This window comes from Heliangelus exortis, chromosome Z (assembly GCF_036169615.1).
Source record: "Heliangelus exortis chromosome Z, bHelExo1.hap1, whole genome shotgun sequence".
Taxonomy (NCBI): Eukaryota; Metazoa; Chordata; class Aves; order Apodiformes; family Trochilidae; genus Heliangelus; species Heliangelus exortis.
The window spans coordinates 44,795,356-44,815,232 of record NC_092454.1 but is presented as its reverse complement, the minus strand read 5'-3'; the positions used below and the strand labels follow the sequence as shown (position 1 = coordinate 44,815,232).

At 34.9% G+C, this 19,877-nt stretch overlaps 1 protein-coding gene across 19 annotated transcripts in view; it reads right to left on the bottom strand.

Annotated features, from left to right (window-relative positions):
• PTPRD (protein tyrosine phosphatase receptor type D) overlaps positions 1-19,877 on the bottom strand; it is a 339,335-nt gene that overhangs the window by 54,554 nt on the left and 264,904 nt on the right. For all 19 annotated transcript variants that reach the window (XM_071732135.1, XM_071732139.1, XM_071732136.1 and 16 more), the window contains 2 exons: positions 16,510-16,607; positions 7,712-7,835 (listed from right to left, as the gene is read on the bottom strand). In XM_071732135.1, coding sequence (XP_071588236.1) covers positions 7,712-7,835; positions 16,510-16,607 — 222 coding nt within the window. The remainder of the gene's footprint in view (positions 1-7,711; positions 7,836-16,509; positions 16,608-19,877) is intronic.

Genomic DNA, 19,877 nt, shown 5'->3' with positions numbered 1-19,877 from the left:
CAGGTCCCTCTGAATGGCAGCACAGCCTTCTGGGGTGTCAGCGACTCCTCCCATCAACAAACTTACTGACAGTGCACTCCATTCCCTCATCCAGGTCACTGACAAATATGCTGAATAGTACTGGTCCTAGTACCAATCCCTGAGGGACTCCACGAGAAACAGGCTTACAACTAGGCTCTGTCCCATTGACCACAGCTTTCTGCTTTCTTTCCTTTAACCAGTACACAATCCACCTCACAGATCATTCAGACCCCACTTCCTCAGTTTAGCCGCAAGGATACTATGGCAGACGATGTCAAACTCTTTACATAAATAAATAAAATTAAATAAATTCTCATTCTTTAAATCAAAATTAAGTTTCCAGATTATACCTTCCTTGATCACATATGCAAGTAAGAATTAATTGAGATCAACTATTCCTTATTTTCGCAAAGAGGATTTCTTCCTAGCTAGGTTAATGAGGAAATTTCCACTCTGCTTCTCCACTTGCCTTTTATCAAGAGGATACAAAAAATCCTGCATGTTCTTTAGACAGAAAACTCCTTTTGCAAGACAACTAAGCCTCATGGCACATGAAAAGGATGTGTCTGGGACACAGACAGGGAAGTCCATTTACCACAAGATCTCAGCAACTGTTACTAACTCAACTAATGCAGCTTTGAGAAAAACCAGGCACTGCTCCAGTGCTTTGCACTGTGGGAAGATTTTCATCAAAGGATTATTTATAGGAGAATTCAGTACTGTACAGGGTTAAATCTCTACTGAGATCAAGGGAATAATAGGATTCTCAATGCTCAGCTTCATTCCTTCTTACTCACAGCATCCATTAGATGTTTTCTAGGCTCTCCATCCATTCTCATAGTTGCTTCAGATTCTCACACTGAGTCTCTTTTCATCACTTTTTTTTGTGCATGACCTCAGATTCATATCCTGTTCCAAAATGCTTTTGTATTCTGCAATACCATTTCACCACTCTCACTTTCTCTCACAATTTGCTGCACCAGTTTTTGCTTCATCAACTATGTCCTCACAATCCATAAACTTAAAGCCCTCAAGGGAAGATCCCTTATCATAAAAGGCCTAATGATGTGTGTCCAGTTTAAAAATAATATATACAAAACCGAACATCTGTAAATATGCCCTGATCAAGCAGAAGCAATTTCCAAAGGCAAATAAATGTAAATATGAAAATGTAACTTTCTGCAATGACTTTTCTAGCCATAACCTCATTCTGAACTGAGAAAACTGAACAGTTCTCTGTCAAGTCTAATAGTATAAAAAAACCCAATCAAATGACAATGGGTTTAACTGTGGTAAAACAAAAGCCTGAGAACTATTTTTAGCTGCCATGGCTTGAAGGCAACATACCCACAAGCACAACAGCAATTGCCATCGTTACTTAAATCTGGGTTTAATAGTTAAGAGAGGTCAGTTGTTCTGTAAGAACATGGGTCAAAAGGGGAACTAAATTCTGTCTTCTGTAATACTTACATGAAACTTAACCAAGTTTATTGATATCAGTGGCGTTTACTGCAGATTTAGGATGGCATACCTGAAGCATAGATCTAGGGTAATCCATGCAGTATAACCTGACTTTTATAGGTTTCGTGAAAGCAGGGACACGGTTTCTGCACAAAAAGTCAGTTAAAGACAAAGCTTCCAGATCATAATTCTACCATAACTGCTTCCTAGTAGCCTTTTCAAATATAGTGATGAATGACCAGAGTTTGCATTCTCTTCGTTCTGCCAGACAGGAGTTGAGCACAGTGGGAAAGAAGCAGATGAGTAGTTGAGCATAAAAGATCCCCCATTTTAAAGTATCTCAAGAGAACAAAGCAGTCCGGATTTTACAGACTAAAAATGAATGAGCAATGAAACAAAATTAGCCACCACAATTAAATTGAAAAAAGATTTAAAAATATGAGTGCTATAGCTCCCGATTTATGATAAGACTTTACTCATGAACTGAGATGACAGTAAAATTTGGTGTGACATACCTTCAGATCCACAAGGCTAATAATGTATAACTCACAACTATTCACTTGATCTCCTGAAGACAGTTATAATCTTACATAGCTTTAATTAGACTTCACATTTTATTCAAAAAATGAAATCAAATAATGAAATTATTTCAAGCCTTTAGATAGTCTAAGTACTGAACAGACTTTCTATTTAAAACAAATTATACCATAAGCCTTTGGTTCTGTGCTGCTTCCCAAAGAGACGTGATATTAGTCATTGGAAGACTGTGAAGTAGTAGGATTAAGTTCTGCCAGGGTTGTAAACAAGTTGATAAAATGCAATGATGAACTCAAAATGCTGATGAAGCTGTACTATTAGTTCAAACCAGTAGCTGATGTTTTGAACTATGTCAGAGCAGAAATTAACCACGATAGCTGCTAGATGCAGCAAATGTTCAAGCATACGATTTTCTAATGCAAAATCCATATAGTTAAGGAAATTATCAAATTCAAATGATCTAAGTGTAAGTATAAGTGTAAATGTTATAACTCAATGAAGAAAGAGGCTGGACAAGACCAATTAAGATACTGTAGTAAATGGAAATTGGTAAAATGAAAGCTCTTTACAAAGACTGGGGAAAATTTTCTTACCATTTTAACAGTGCAATTTAAGAAGGAAATAGTTATTACAGAAAAAGAAAAACAACACATTGCTGAATTCTGGATGGACTACTAGGACTCAGAAAGTCTGGTGAAGAGGAAAAGGATGAAAGACATGAAGTCACAAATGAAATGCAGAATTATAGAGAATTATGGGAAAAAAGGCAATGCCATAAAGGGGTGGCAGAAGATACAGACTTAAGCAGGGCAAAGAAATAGATTGTGCAGAGACCAGAAGAAAAATATTTGAAAGGAAAAGGGAAGACAGATCTGAATAGAAATTTAGAAAGAGAAGCTAGGAACTAGGACCTGTTGAACATATTCAGGCAAAATAAGAAACTTGGAAAGTGTGTAGCAGAAAAAGCAGGCTTGAAGACAGGAGGAACTCTGCTAAGAAAGGAAGCTTTAATTTTTATATTTTTTTAAAATTTTGTTTCATTTCACAAATTGGCTAGTATTAAGAAATGGTATAGAATGAACTTAAATCAACTGCTCAGTGCAGTTCCTTAAGGGCACAGATAACAACATTATGCCACCACGCTGGCCACTATACAACAAGACAGCCATATGCTACATGATAGTGCAAGGCAGGTATCAATATCCAACATGAAATCATTGTACTATAATTACTCTACAGATGGCTGAGACTTGATTTAGTGATTCTCCAACTCTAGGAATGAGTAACATTAAACTATATACCAAATGAGTACTTTTTGGATATAAATATTCATTTTTACCTCTAAATGATGCTCCAAAAGAGCCAATGAATGTCTCTCTTATTGCAAACCAAAATGTTTTCTAGTTTGGCAGTTTCTCAAAACACAATTTCAATATGAGTGTGCATGGGAAACTGTGAGGTAAAAATCTTCATTACTCATTCAAAAGCAGTCTCTGTAAGTTTTAGCAAAGGTGTTACATCCCCAATGTACAGTGAGTGTATGTATACAGGAGAAAGTTGGAGTTGTTATGAACAGATTTTTAAAATATCACAAACAACAGTATTTTTGCAGTTAAGTCACAATCAGAGTGTCATAAGCAGATCTATAGGTCAAAATAACCACACCCCTACATCTTGTTTTGGCTTTCCTGTAGAGACAGCCACCGTGAAGTTGACTCTATGACTCTACTGCATAGACCTTTACACTATAAAATCTGTATTAAAATCTTTATTACTGATCTTTCTGTACCTTCATCACTGAAATACCTTCATTGTTTATAAGGCATTCCAGCCTTGTAGAAAGCCAGGACATACAAGTACTCCTAAGTGTCCAATTATTTATTGTTAGCTGAATACAACACAAATGCAATGTGAGAGAGTGCAAATAATCTGTATGGTCTATGATGGTTCAGTAGATATTCAAGAATATGTATTTATCAGAATACTTTCTAGATCTGACGATGATGCCCTACATACTTGATGATAATATAGCAATAATTGGAAATCAGAAAAATAAGAATATTATCACATTCTTGCCTGTTTTTCCTGACTGTTCATATTACAGTCAGAAACATCTAGATTTAGGAGCATTTTAAAGCCACTAAACTTCCCATCAAACAAAAAATGATACTGCTGAAATAAGACAGACACTTTTTTTAAAAATTATTATTTTTTCATCACTAGCATTATGCAAATCCATGTCACATGTACCAGACTTTTAGATCTAGCAAGACATATTAAAATGCAGAATGTTTAATCATTTTTTCCCAGTATTTTATTTACTCCTTAGAGGTTTAAGATCAGAGATCTAGCTGTTTTAACTTGACCTATTTCTCTTTTAATCAGTGCATTCTGCCTTCAAATACATTTAGATGCATACAATAAACTTCAAAACATTATAACATTCTTTCATTATATTGCAAACTCTAAGTGTCCCCCTCAAACACATCCAAAGAGAGCATGATTTATGAGTCTTCAAGAACTTGGGAACAAAACTTTGCAAAGTAATATTCTCCTTTAGGTGGAAATTCAGATTACCACAACAAATGAGTTTTCCTTCCAAAGGGACGTTTTCCTTCCTAGTAGCTAGAATAGTGCTGTGTTTTCGAGTTAGTAGGTTTGGTATTAGAAGAATGTTGACAATACACTGGTGTTTTACTTGTTGCTAAGAACTCAAGGACTTTCCAACTTCCCATGCTTTGCTATTGTGTGGGTACACGAGAATCTGGGAGGGAACACAGGTGGGAGAGTTGACCCAAACTGGCCAGGCATATCATATGATGTCCTGCACAGCATATAAGTCCAGAGGAAGAAGAAGGCATGGGGAGACATTTTGAATGATAGCATTTGCCTTCCCAAGTAACTGTTACATAAGACGGAGCTCTTTGTCCTGGAGATGGCCAAACACCTACCTGCCAATGGGAAGTAGTGAACAAATTTCTTGTTTTGCTTTGCTTGCTTGCATGGCTTTTGCTTTACCTATTGAACTGTCTTTACCTGAAACCATGAGTTTTCTCTTTACCCTCCCAATTCTCCTCCCTGTCCCACTATGAAAAAATGAGTCAGGGGCTAATACTATCAATGGGTAGAATGAAGTAATTTCAAATCTCTGCTACGTGCTTCTTAAGATTCCCTAAGAATTTCTGTATATTGGCTACAGTCAGACAGACAACTGCATAAAGATGGCCTCATGCCTCATTCCAGAGTAGCAATTACAACATTCCACATTTGTGCAACACCAAAGTGACCATCAGTGTAGGATTACAGTTTGCCAGGTGTGTAGTTTCTTGTTTGTGTGTATTTGCTCTTGAACAGACACCAAATGTCTAAATGTAGAATGGAGCTTTACATGTTAGGAAAAGCACAGTTATTAGTCAAACTTAGTGACCATTGTCTTACAGCAGCCAAAAAATCAAATAAAATCAAATATTCTCCATATATTTGTCACACAAGGTAGTGTAACCCAAATTTAGGTCCTGATCAACTTGTATGATAGCATAGATAAAGAAGGATTTTTTATCTTTTTTTTACAATATTCAAACCATCAATTTCCCTGGTAGTATGAAAACAAACACAGTTGTCAACTAACTAACATCCTAGGTAGACTGCATGTTCGTATTCCAGGAATATTTACTTAAAACTTGAAAGAGAAGTATTTATTGCCAAACACTAAGACTAATGTGTTAAACTCTTGCAGGTACATGCACAAAATTTCACAAACACAACCATGTAAAATCCTGGGGGAGAAAATTTAAAAGGATAAACAGATATTTATTTATTACTGTTTCCAAGACAAATCATATCATATCATAAAAAGGCTTTTAATATTTGATTTATGTTGCTTTTTTCACCATTAACTGAAGACTGAGGGAATACTTAATATTATGTTTATTATCAAATGGGTTTAAACCCCATTTGTGGTTTTAAACCCCATTTGTGGTTTTACAACTAACGTCAATATTTTAATGCATTATATTATTTTCCTTTGTTTAATATCACTGAATACTATTGGGTTAGAAATTTTAACCTCATCCCATAAAAAAATGGAATCAAACATTACAGCTTAATCACAAGACTAATGACTCAGTCCTTTCCTACAGGTGCAATGTAGATTTTTTTTATATTTTACTTTATTATTTTTAAAAATAGCCTAATGTACAGTGTAATCCCGTATTTTAATTGCTTTGACTAATGTTTTCTGGTTTGTCTTTTAAATTTTTGTCCCTGGAATAATATTCTGAATATGTTCATTTGCTTTCACGGTATGAAATTTCATATATCTTTCACATAAAGGAGAACTTGGCAGAACTTTTAAAGCCTAGATGTCTGACTTGCAAATTAAGAAATAAAATTATTTGAAACGAGGTATTTTCCTAGGTATATTCTTCTCCTTTTTTTTCCAAACAGAGTTCTGTGAAGATCCTGAGTCCTTTGTCAAATAAACTTACTCTCAGGTGTGACTTTTTGTTTCAAAGAATTCAGAATGGCTGTCCAGTTGTTCCTAGCCTTTCCTGACCATGTACTTAGTTTTTTTGGCTGGATCAGTGAAACAGAAAGGAACATTTTCATTGAGTTATATCACAAATAATGCCAATTAAAATACTTTCTCTTATACTGTATTGAGGGTTGAGCCAAGTAGTTTCATCAGATACCAGCAGGTTTCTATATTTCTATATTCTTCTACAAGGCAATGTGAACAATTTAAGTGATGTTACAGAAAAGCATTTCAGAATTTCCATATGGACCTCAGAGGTGGAAAAAATATAGGGAAGTTATCATATACAAATTTTCAGATACATTTGAGAAACTCTTTGTGCTATCAAAGCCCTTGATATGCTGCTGTAATAAATAAGGCAAGACCTAAACTTCTGTCAGTGGGACTACCATTTTCTTCATCAAACAGCTAATATTAAAATGGACTATACCTATAAATAATTTCCCTCCTGTACTCAGTGTCTTCAGATCTGGAATACCCAAAGATAAGAAGCTGTTTTATAACTGTAGGCCAAAACACCTTGCAAAACACCCATAGAATGTTAGAACCGAAATAATATAGTTCCTATCACATTTTGTATTACATGCAATCCCTGTGAGTGAAACTAAAGGAAAGTTTCAATTTAAATTGTTTCTCTTATATACATAAATGATTATCAGAATAAATTGAAAATCTGCCTTCATCAAGGAAGCATGTTAATTGTAAGGCAGAACTAATAGGAAAATAAATCCTCTGAGTGCAAACCAGTGTTTCCTGTTGCCTTATCACTTGGTAAAAGAGACACAATACCTAGGGCTGATCACCTTGGCCAGTTTGCTTAAGTTAAAACTCTAAGATGTTTTTGGAAAGCTTCTTGACAAGGAAAGATCTAATGAAGATGTCTTATCATAAATAAACTTCAGTGATAATTTACTTTACATAACATTTTGGCATACACACATGATGCGTTCAGTGCAATGTGTAACCTGTGTCAGTTCTATGTATTGTCATAATGAATTCCTGAGAATGAACATCAGAAAAAGATTGTTAGGAATAATTATAGGAACTTACTGGGAGTAATTTGGCTAACACCTCTCTTTATTACTAGAGAAAGACATCAGATGGTAAAATTACACTGGACTTTTAAATTTAGTTAGAATAGTTCAAAGGTTTTCTTACCTTCTATTGCTGAAAGTAGAACACGAGAATGGTCATATGCAATTACATTCGCATATCTATTCTTTGGTTTGTTTACTTCCAGGTTAGAGTGTTCCCATGTGAACTGCTGACCAGGATCAATAGACTTTGAAAGACAAAGAGAAGAAAAGGAACCTTTTAGCTTGCTGAATTAAAAATTGTTATTAACCATATGTAGCTATAGTTTACTCTGCAAATATTTTGCTTCTGAAGAAATATTATTGCTTCCAGACAAACTATAGCATTTTATACCACGTTATATAAAGCATTTGTATTTATGCATCTGAAATTTCCATTATGAATGTAAACTGTAAGCTTTTCAAATCCCAGGCTTTCTGTTCAGAAGGTGAGGGCACGCTACCCATCTTTTTATCTTTTCTATCAGTTTGGCAAGTAACGGATTCTAGCATAACAGATAACGACAAAGATGTCAGAAATCTCAAAAACACTGAGATGAAGGAGAATAAGTATTTTTGCCTTTCTCTGTTACTAAGCACACATATTCAAACAATTCAGTGTCTTGTTCACTAAAGAAAGTATGTCATTAGCAGTTCAGAGGTGTGAATCTGAGTGATTGTGACTTAATTTCGACTAATTTTTATCTTAAAAAAAGATTATTTTTTTTTTCAAAAAAGCAATACCGGGGTTTACAATTTTAGTAATTTGTGAGATTACACTCAGTCTAGCTTAATATGCTAATTGTATTTTTTGCATATCCAGTTGCAATTCAACCAAACAAAGTCATAGTAGATTTTTCCCATAATGACAAACAGCCTCAGCTCTATATTATACCTATTTTTAATGTGAATTTTTAGATTTTAAAGAGCACTTTACTCTTAAAGCTTAGCTTCAACTGTTCAGTATTATTCTAAGTGATTTAAAGCTGCTTCTCAGTATCAAGAAAAAAAATCAAACAGCATCTTTCTCTGTCAGCTATTTGTAGAAGCAGATGAGAATATCTTCATCACAGCAGTGTGCTATAACACCCATTCACTTCTTTGCATGATATATGGCCAGATGGTGTAATTCAGTGATTAATATTTAGGCCTGCATGCAGACATAGTTAACATAAATTATGTGAAAAACAGGCAAATGGACTGAACTTTAATCCTTCCTGTTCTTCTCAGCAATCTGAACCCCATTGTGGCCTCACTATCTTCCCACAAAGCACTGTTTTGGCAAAAGAAAGTTAATCTATATTTTCTCAGACTTAATAGCCACACTGGAACAAAGAGTTGAGTGGTATTGGCAGACACATTTCAGAAGTGTGAAAGACCAATAACTCATGAATAACAAGTCTGTACTAACAGTTTTAATGAGTGCTTTAATGGCTTAATGGATGGCACTTTAATAGGATTTCTAGTATATTCATTCTGAAAGCTTGCCTTCAATAAAGCTGTCATGAACAAAGAACTGGATTTCTTCAGAGCATAACTCGGTAGTATGGGTGCTTTGTGCAAAAGAAATAAGGATATCTGTAATACTGTTATTGCCCTCCCATGTTTTGACTAATCTTTCAACTGTTGTTTGGCTGCTTAAAAAAAAAAAATGATATGTTACTGGGAAAAGACTTGAGAAATACTTACTAGTACAATGGAACACCCGTAACATAGTTTTTTAACTGTGAATTTTGGTAAGCAAAATATGTTTCCAGAAGAACTTCAAAGAACACCCCTCCAGTAAATTCTGTACTTGCTCATTGTGAAGTTTTCCTTTACAGCACTTAAACAAGTTGTAAGTCTTTCCCCACTGTAACTGTGAGTCTTTGAGGAGTTTACCCTAGTATAGTACTGGGGAAGAAAAGAGTATGACAAAATGCCATCCTTCCTGGAGTAAACCAATGTATGCCTGCCTGCTCTCAAACAGCACTGTACTAAGGGTTTCTATGCCAGGAAATATAAAGCCAGAAGATTCATGTCTTTGTGTATCATGAGGAATGTGAGTTAATTCACAGGTTTCACAAGCCCAGAAAGGGAAGGAAGCAGAATTTCCCAGCACTGTAGTTACTGTGTTTGAGACTCAAGTCATCAGAAAGTACTGGGTCACAGAGAAACCTAAGACCAGGTAGAGAGAAGACAAATGAAAAAGACAAATTCGAGAGGATGTCAATACATACAGATGCTGCACAACTGGAGAAAGGAGTCAGATACCACAAAAAAAAAAAAAATTGACCCTCTTTTAACAATGTCTGCAATTGTGATGAGAACTTCTTATCATAGCTGAAAAATTTATAAGAGGATGCTATCGTATTATTAAGGAAACTAACTAACAGAATGAGATTTACATGCTGCATTATCAAAACATTAATGAATAATCATGGCAGCCTGCCAACTGTAATATGCTTTTGTATTATGGCAGAGTTTTTCAGATAATTCTGTAAAGACTACCATTTTGCCATTTTCAAGAGATATGGTGGGAAAAATCTGAATTTTTTCAAAACTCAAATACAGGTTTGTATCCTGGTACTAAAAGCAGTTACAAATATACAGATGAGACATTTCCTGCTGGCTCTCAAAGCAAAGTGACCCAACTGTTCAGGAGCAGCTAGAAATACAACTAAGGCTTTTGCCAAACTTCTTTCAAGAATGACGATAGCTCCTCTACAATATCAAGCCAATAGTCCTATAATGAAATGAAAGAATGTAAAATGTTATTCCAGTAGAATCAAATAAAGTACATATTCATGTAGCTGAAGTATTCTTAAGAAGGAAAACAACCATCATTGAAAAACATCTTTGAAGGAGAGTGACTACTGCATAAAAAGCTTTAGAAAATCTAACTTTTTAATAGTACTCCTATTTTTCTGTATTTGTTCTTTGCCTCCAATCTGAAACATACTGTTTACTCCCAATCTGCAATTCAAATCCTTTGTCCATGATATCTTAACCAGTTGTGGTGAAATAATACTGAGTTGAAAACCGAGGATTACACTCAAATTCAGGTGGGAAGTAAATATTAGAATAACACCTGAGAAATAAAACCTCCTAAGTTTATATGTTTTCATGAGTAAAGCATCCTGATGCTTTATTATATACGAAATACATGAAATACAGTAGCTCTCAAACAAAAACTGTCTCATATAAGGCACCGGTGTTGTTTTCAATTGTCAACATATATTCAGACAACTGTCAACATTTATATTTTTGAAGAAAAGAGTAAAGGAGTGAATTTCTTCACTGACTCCTTAATTTCCTTCAATAAAGCTTCTAAAAAAATCGCCAATAAATCTTTCTAAAAATCGCCCAAAGTCTGTTCTTGAATTATTTTTCTTGCTATAAGAATCAGACTACTTTTCTCTTCCTACATATTTCACTGTTTTCAGTTGGGCAAAACAAACCTGACATTTATTACAATATTTAACTTTTTAAACTGAGCCTGTGGAACTCTTTGGCAAAAAAGGATAAGGTATCAGACTAAAGCCCAGCATCCCAACATTGTAACACCAGCCTTCTGGTGTAACATGCTGTTATCCAAAGGAAGCATTCACAGCACAAAGGAAGAAGATAATAAGCTACTATAGATCTTGACTAGTACCACTTTAGATCCCTACACTGTGTCTTTAAAATTAAAACCGTGTCTATCCTGCTGGCTTGGACACTACCCTAGATGGAACTAGGCACCAAACAACCTTGCTGAATGTAACAACATATGTGCTATTAATAAGACAAACAACTTTTCATTGTTCACTGACTGCACTAATTGTTGCTCCATAAATAGAGCACATCCTCTGAAAGTAAAGTTACAGAATACCAACAAATGATGTCTGTAATATTAGAAAAAGGTAGAAAAAGGTAACTATTGTAATGATAGAAAACATAGAAAACAAATATATGTACAGAAAACAAATTTTTGCAGAGAAAATATTGATTTTTGAATATGAGTCACTATTATCTGTAATGATACGGCAGTTAAGCACAGCTGTTTCTCTGGTACAAAATCATTCAATAAATTATCTGTTCTTCATGGACTTTTAAACTGTTTTATATCAATAGTATGTTTTATATCTGCTTCTACTAAATAAAATTTATTGTGCTCTAGTGTCCAGTGCTTATTCTGTTGCAGCTTAAGACACAACAAAGATCAATGTACGATAGTCAGTAAACTGTCCTTTCAACACAAATCCTACCCACTGATAATGAAAAGCTACAATAAAACTTGAAATAGGCCAGTAGCACAGCACAGAGTCAAAATGCATCTTCATCTTTTCCAGCATTCAGTGTTAAAGCACAAGACTGCGTGCAATTTACAGAAAGAAGCCTTATGAGGAAAAACATTAAATTACACACAACTTCTCATAAAATTAGTTAACTAGTGCAGACAGAAGCATACACAGTAAATCATAAAGTAACACGTAGGGTCTGGTGCCGTAATTTCATGTGGCAGTGACAAATTCTCACACAAAAATGGTACAAATATGAATCTACTTCCTTAAGGGTGTAAAGCTATAGCTACAGATCTCAGTTAATAGATGTGAAACTATTTTACACAAGACCGAGGAATCTACTTTGGAGGAATAAATTGTCTTTTCTATGTTACAAGAGGGAATGACTTTAAAAATACATCTATTTAATTGCATAAAGTAGGCAGAACATTACTGTTCTGATTCAATCTAGATCCATGACCACTTTTTATTGTTAAATTCTGAAACCTGAGTCAAGAGAAAGATAAGGCACAAAGGTCAGTTTCTTACAAATATGGTTTTCTGCCTAGCAGCTTTCAAGTCCATAAGGAATCTTGCATTATATAGAAATCCCATTGCAACTGTCAAAGTCAGCAAAAGCTTCACAATAGTTAGTTGGGGTTAAGAACCTTGTCTTAAAATTAGGAAATACAAAAGAACTACGTGACATAAAGAATGTGTCAGGTTAACAAGGTATTCCAGCATTTTACTAAGGATTGGGGATTGCAAGCTAACAATAATTAATGCAGAATTATGAAAAATTTATTTTGAAGTAGAGATAAACTTCATTGTGATGAGGACAGATCACTAGCTATGCTAAAAGTACAAAACTACTTTATTCAATAGGTGAACTATACATTCATTTAAATATTACAATAGTCATAATCTTGACTTATGAGAGGCTTGGCTCCTCTTTTCCCATGAAATGTTTTATGCAAGGTAGAGTTATCAGAGATGTATACTGATGGAAGTCTCCACTGTTCTGACGATCATCCCCTTTAAGGGGTTGGAGAAGCCCTGAAAAAGACACTATGAAATATTTTCTGATCACATGCAGAGGTAGAAATTCCTCCAGTTGATGATATGGAAGCTTAGAAAACATACAGAGCTGGGAGATGGTCTACACTGGAGATAATACACCCCTTTTAGCAAATAACAGAAACAAAAAAGTTCTACTTTTTTTTTTTTCTTTTTTCCCCTGAGTGTATGTAGTTTATACTGTGCATACAGATACTTAATTATTTTGCAATATCTGTTTTCTCAACTTGCCACATTACCCTGAAGGTTTGTTTCAGAGCCAGAGTACCAAGAGATGCAGTTTTGACTTATTATTTCTTTAATGGCAATTTCAGCTTATTTCTCAACTAGATTTGACACAGAGCAAAAAGGAACACATACTCAGAAAGAAATAAGCACAAACACAAAACAAAACAAGCAAACAAAAAATTCGCACAAAAAACCCCACTGTTTGGGAAGCTTTGTGCCAGATAAATAGAAAATAGTGGGTAGAATTTGGCATTATTTGAAGAAAGCAACCCTGTCTTCTCTCATGATCCTGGTATACAAAGAAATATTCCTTCATCTTCTCTAGGAAGGGTGCAAGGAACCTCCTTGGATGCAAAGGTGGTTTTTTTTGAAAATTAAAAACAAATAAGCACAGGAGACAGCGTGTAGATGTATGACTTCTGTGAGTGATCTTTCTCTCTTTTGGCAGTAGTAAAGAGATGAGGAAGTTTCTGTCTGTCTGAAGAGAAAGGTGAAGCAAGCATGGAAGCGTTATTCCTCCAAAATGAGAAAAACAAACTTGCATGCCATTTCAATTAGAAATTCTGATCAAAACTCTGTGGAAAAGGAGCAAGGATGGAACAGAAGCAAGTATTCACATAATTATGAAGAGCTGAAAAAGGGTCATGTAATATTAAAAGATGTATTTGAATTGTGACACAAGTAATTATTTTGAAGTGGTTACTAAAGTAGGATGTGATAATAATGATTAAAACATTCTGAAATGGCGCTAAGCCCCTGAAAGTAGTTGTATGAGCTAGATGAGAAGTCAGTGTTCATCAGAAAGCTACACATGTATTTTTTGATCTCATGGTATCATAAAGTTGTAATAACAAGTTGATGTATACTATCAGGTTATTTTTTTAATAATTTCATCCATGCAATGTAAGAAATTCCATAAAAAGTAAAATAAAATAATGTGATGCCAAGAGCATTTTGAAAAACAAAAATCATCAGCAGTAACTGATAAAAACTGTTTTGTTTTCCCAAATCAGAATTAACTGGAGGACTTCAATACTATCAATAAAGGTCAGCGGTTTCCTGCTGCATGTTACATCTCTAACTCCTGAAGATGAACAGTATCTCTTTTTTCCTTCTCTATCACCAGTTCAAGCGTCATCTGAAGTGATGATAACTGAACCATCTGTACCCATTTCTGCCTTTGAATTGTATAGTTGCTTCCAAGAAACACTAGCAAGGATTTCTGCTGACAGAGGAGGTCCTAATTCCTGACCACAAATGTTCTCACCAGCTCCCTTGTGCTGGCAGTAGAGCTCATGCAGCCATGTGGTGAGCCCGTTCAGGGAACTGAACCAACTGAAAACAGTAAAGACAAATAAAACGATTAGTTTTCAGCTGAATCTATTTCCTGAGACAATCCTTGAACAGCTGCACATGTGCTAGTGCCAGGATCAGCACAAGAGAGTCAACAAGAATGCACAGCCAGGCCAGGGAGATGATTTACAGTGATGATCAAGCTGCAGCCTTAGTCCACTGCCTAGACAAGAGCATGAAATCAAATAGAAATACTTTTCACTAATTCTGTTTCAAAATGGATGAACCTTGGACAAGATGTAAATGAAGTACTATCTTGATAGCTGGGATTTCAAAGGGAAATGTTGAATGCCCTTGGGCAAATCAATGTGAATGAAATTTGATGTTGACCTGATGTTGTGAACATTCTAATTTTGTATGTCACACCACTCTGCCCTAGATGGCTTTGATTAAAAAAACATGTGAAAGCTGAGATGTTTGCATAGATTGGTTATAATGTTCTGGACAGTAGATCCTACATATTTAGTGATTTAATGTATCTTTGCAACACTGACTATAAATGGCTAAGATTACGTTCTGAATATTTTTTTAATGATTTAACTAATAAAGGTAATACAAAACACCCAAACTTTTAAATTATATTACAGCATAGGAAGAACCATGTACAGGCATATATTTTTTTTCTTTTTATGGATGTTATACATTATATGACTTGTAATGTCATTTTTTAGTTAATAAATGTGATTTCCTATACAGATATTCCAAGGAATGTGCCCATAGTATAACAGGAAATGATTATCAAATTTATATCAAATGTTAGCTTTTTTTTTTTTTTTTTTATGGTCAACATTCTGCTACATTATTTTCCATGTCTGATCCTCCATATGCTACCATCTTTGTAATTAAGAACACAGGATTTACACACCAAAATGCAAAAAGATACTCCCCATTTTTTGTGACTGCAACAGTAAACAGCAATCCTTAGATGAACTTCAAATTTATTTCCATGCATTTTTGAGAGTAGATCTTCCTTTTCACATCTAATGAGATTATTTTTTAGATCAGTCTTAATGTCTTTCTGACCAGCATGTTCTATTAAGTAATAAGCAACAGTTTTCTCTATCATAGTTGTTAGTATTAATTTTTAACATTTTTTGTCAAGGCTTTTTAACTACATCATGCATTTACAGGACCTCCCTACCATGCAGTACGTGAAAAACTCCAGTTTTTCTGTTTTTTTTTTATTGTAGTGTTAGCGTTCATATCAACCTCCAAATGCAACAAATGTGCAGACTGTAGAAAAATGAGATCAACATGAGTTTTTACTCCCCGTATCAGGCTAACAAAGTCTTGAGGAGTCTTAAGCAAGGATTAGAGACACAACAGACTATAAAGAAATTATTGTCAGTGATCCCTCTGGGAGCTGCTAATCCTTCGATCATAGACATGGCTGCCCATAGCTGCTCTAAAGAAGCATTCTTTTTCTGATGGCTCTGTGCATGCTTTATCTAGAAAATTTTGACATAGACTATATTGCCATTGAAGAAACAGCTATAATTTACTGTGTTTAATGGATAGCTATCTAAATTCTTTTAGTCACAAATTTCTGACATGAGAGGCTGTTACTTTCCACAGTACCAATGCCTGTCTGGGGAGGTATACTCCATGAATTACTGACAAGGTAGCTTGTAAATGATTACTGTCTTCGAGACAAACTCCTTCATGTTCTTCTAGATTATAATTCACAGATTATCAACGTGGTATTACTGACAGGAGGAAAAAACTGTGTCTTAAAACTGTTGTTATTAGGAAAGGCAATTGCAAATTCTTTTAGCAAGCATGGTGGACCATAACTTGTTTGGAGCTTGTACTGTGTGTATCCTCTTAACATTACACAGACTTCTTAAGTAACCTAAGGATTAGATTAAATGCAGAGAACACAGATACTTGTGTATACTAAGAAAACCAAGTGCTGTGCCTAGTGAAAAAGAAAGCATGACATTTTGAACAAAACACATAACCAGGAAGTGGTGACAATTACCTCATACTCCTGTGAAAACTTCAAATTGTCATTTGCTTTCAATCTTTCAATATGATCTGCCAGTTCCAAGATAGGTATTGGGGGATGACTGGCCATACCTGTTGAACAGGAAATAAGAACAGAATTTAAAGTAAACTACATTGACAGCATTTCTCTAAAATTTAGAAAATGCAGTAGTTAGAATGGCTAGAAATGTGTAATTAATAAAGATGTCGTATGTGAGAGAAGCAGGCAAATAGTTTGGTTACTCAAAGCAGGACATGCTCTGGATAGATGAGCTCTGAAGCCAAATTAAAAGAAGTCACCAAGCATATTCCCAAAGCTAACATTCCTACTGTAGAGGAAAGAGTTACTGTGATATGAGTGAGTAAGGCTAGCTAGGCATGGAAAAATGAAACAGTTAGACCTGACAGTTGACCTCTGCTTTGAGTAATGACTCTTAATGTCATTTCAAACTCCTTCTCCTGCACTGCATGAAATGGAAACTCCATTGAATCAGATGAGGAAAGGTGAGTGGAGAAACAGACACTGAAAAAGCCCTAAAGAGGAAAGAATTCTTTTGACAGAAAACAAAGTGGTTTATGTGTAATCAAGAAAAATGAACTTGAAGAATGAAGGTTACCAAGGTAACCGGAGACACCTGAACCTGCAAAGGAAATGGTAAAAAACAAAGAAACCTCGAACCAACATAAAACTAACTTACAAAAGGAATAATAAAAAATGAAATGGACAGCTTGAGGATTAATAATAATGCATTAAGGCATAGACTGACTACATATTCTGGCTAAACTAGAAATACTTATTTGATGAATTTTTGAGGTGACTGACATTCACATGCAACTATGAATGACTAGAATAACATGCTTGTAGACAACAGTCACTAAAGACAACATTGGACATCAGACAATCAGAACTTCAAAAATGTTTTCACTAGTAGCAGATTGTAGAGCAGGGGTTGTAGAGCTTGGCTGGACACACATACTGACTGCACTAGTACCTTAAAATATGCCTAATGTGAAACCCCATTTATCAACCCCCAAACGTACCTACAATCTACTTCAGGTGTAAACATCTTTGTCCACTGATGAAGACAGTGAGTGAAAAAGAAGAAGAGGAGCTGGGAGTCAAGAGTTAGAGATGGAAAACCAGGGTATAGTGAAAGCAAAGTAAAAGAAAGCCAAGAAAAGATGTGGGGTCAACTAGAACAATCTGCCAGCTAAAGATTTGCCAGACAAAAATTTGTGAACTTATTTGTTCCATGCTAACAGTCTTCATGATGACCCTTCTCCAAAATGCTAACATTCTTCTCTTCATCCTTTATACTATCACACCTAAAATGAAAGTGCGTTTTCAATTGCTTGTGGGAAGAAATCAGAGCTGGCTAGAAAAAATAAGCTAGTGAACCCCAGGATCTCTTGAAATTACAAAAAACCCAAACAAAACAGTGATGATTCAAGGGGGCTCAAGCTGGAAGCCATGTCACACAATGCAGTTTGCTTTGTCACCGTGAATTTTAAGAGCATGCCTAAGACAGCTAACTTGCATTTCCTCTAAACATAGCTGAAAATGACCATGTGGTTACAACACAGTCACATGATAGCATACTTCTCTCTTTTAAATTTTTTTAAGCATTCTTGTTTTCTTTTTTGTTTCTTTGACATTTCAGGCATCATACTCTAGTATGGCTCTGGTATGAGTCAAAAATAATGTTCAGTAGCATTGGCCCTAATTCTTCTGACCCTAACCATATTTATTTATTTATTACCTTTGTAGCACATCTGTGATGGTGAGACACTATGTAAACTAGTTACTAAGGCAAGCAGTCAGTCAACTAACAAAGCAGAATATTCAGATATAATGGGGAGGTTTCTTACAATTTTCAATTAACAAATTAGTCTGCAAGTACTAATTTATTTGAATCAGTTCTGTTTTTCTCCCATTATCTTATAAATTTCACTTAACAGAACTTGGCTATTCTCAAAATAAATGTGGGTGACAGTCATGTAGTAATTACACCAATTGATCCAGATCAAGCACCCCTATGGAAAAATATATGAGTGAAAAGGCACAAGAGAACTCTAGATTGATCCAGAGATGGAGGTGAACTGATGTACATCTAAAACAGTGCTTGAACAGAGAAAATAATAGAGACAAAGATGTTTAGACCTTTTCGAGCGAATCGTGGGAGAGAGTTATTATCATATAAGGACTGAGTGGTAGTTTGGCTAGAGAGGGAGGACACAGAGCCAATCAGGGAGGCGTAGGGGACTGAATTACTGCTCAAAGCTGTAAAAAGTAAAAGCCAATTGGAAATGGGAAACATATTAGTAACAGCAGTAGACCATCATAATCAATCAATCTTGTACATACAGGCACTTCAGACATGCACAAAACAGTGTCTGGAAACTCAACTGAAAAGATGTTTAACGGTCTGGTTACTCTACTGTAAACATAAAGGATGTAAAACCAAAGAGAATGAAACTTGCTCATTGCACGATGAACCTGACTAATCACCAATGCCATAAACATGTACCTCAATACCAATGTTTTCACAGCTTATTGCAAAAGATTTTTGTTTTAAAAATGCTTCATATCCATTCTTTTTTAAACTATTTTTTGTTTATACTGTTCTCTGAATGCCACTTGACATTCTACGGGGAGATTTCAGATTAAACACTTGCAAGTAAACTTGACATAAACTTTCTTTTCTAAAGAAAAAAAATGAACTACTTGGAGCTTCAGAATCTGACAAATTTTGACTTCATATAACCCCTTACTCCACAACTCATTTTAGACACACTTGTACACTTAATTTCTTAAAACAGTATTTTGCAGATAAATATTGAAATAATTGCATTTGATATATTTTCATCTTTTAAATATATGAAATGAGCTCTACTGAAATAATAAAATAAGTTAATATTCAAAAGAACTGCTGGGGAATGTCTGCTATGTAATTAGTCTATGAATCATAACAAGCATCATAGCAGAATATGCTAGGAATGAACGTTTTAAGATCTCATCATATCTCATGCAAAAGCATGAGGCTCCTACTGACCTTAATATGAATTGCATGTGAAGAGCAGGTGTACAACTTGACTCCAAAACCACACCCAAAATATATCTAAATACTTATTTTTGTGGCTACAAATAAGAAAATACACTTATTTGCTGACACACCTCCACATCACTCAACATACGCTATGTAAACAAAAAAAAACTTAAAGACAAATACAGCTAAATTACAACAGATCCTGTGACATGCTAGAATGTCAAAAGAAACACCATGCTGAAAACATGCTTTCAAACTTCTTCTAAGTGAGAAAACAAAGAGATAAAAACAAAGAGATAAAACCTCAAAAAGACAA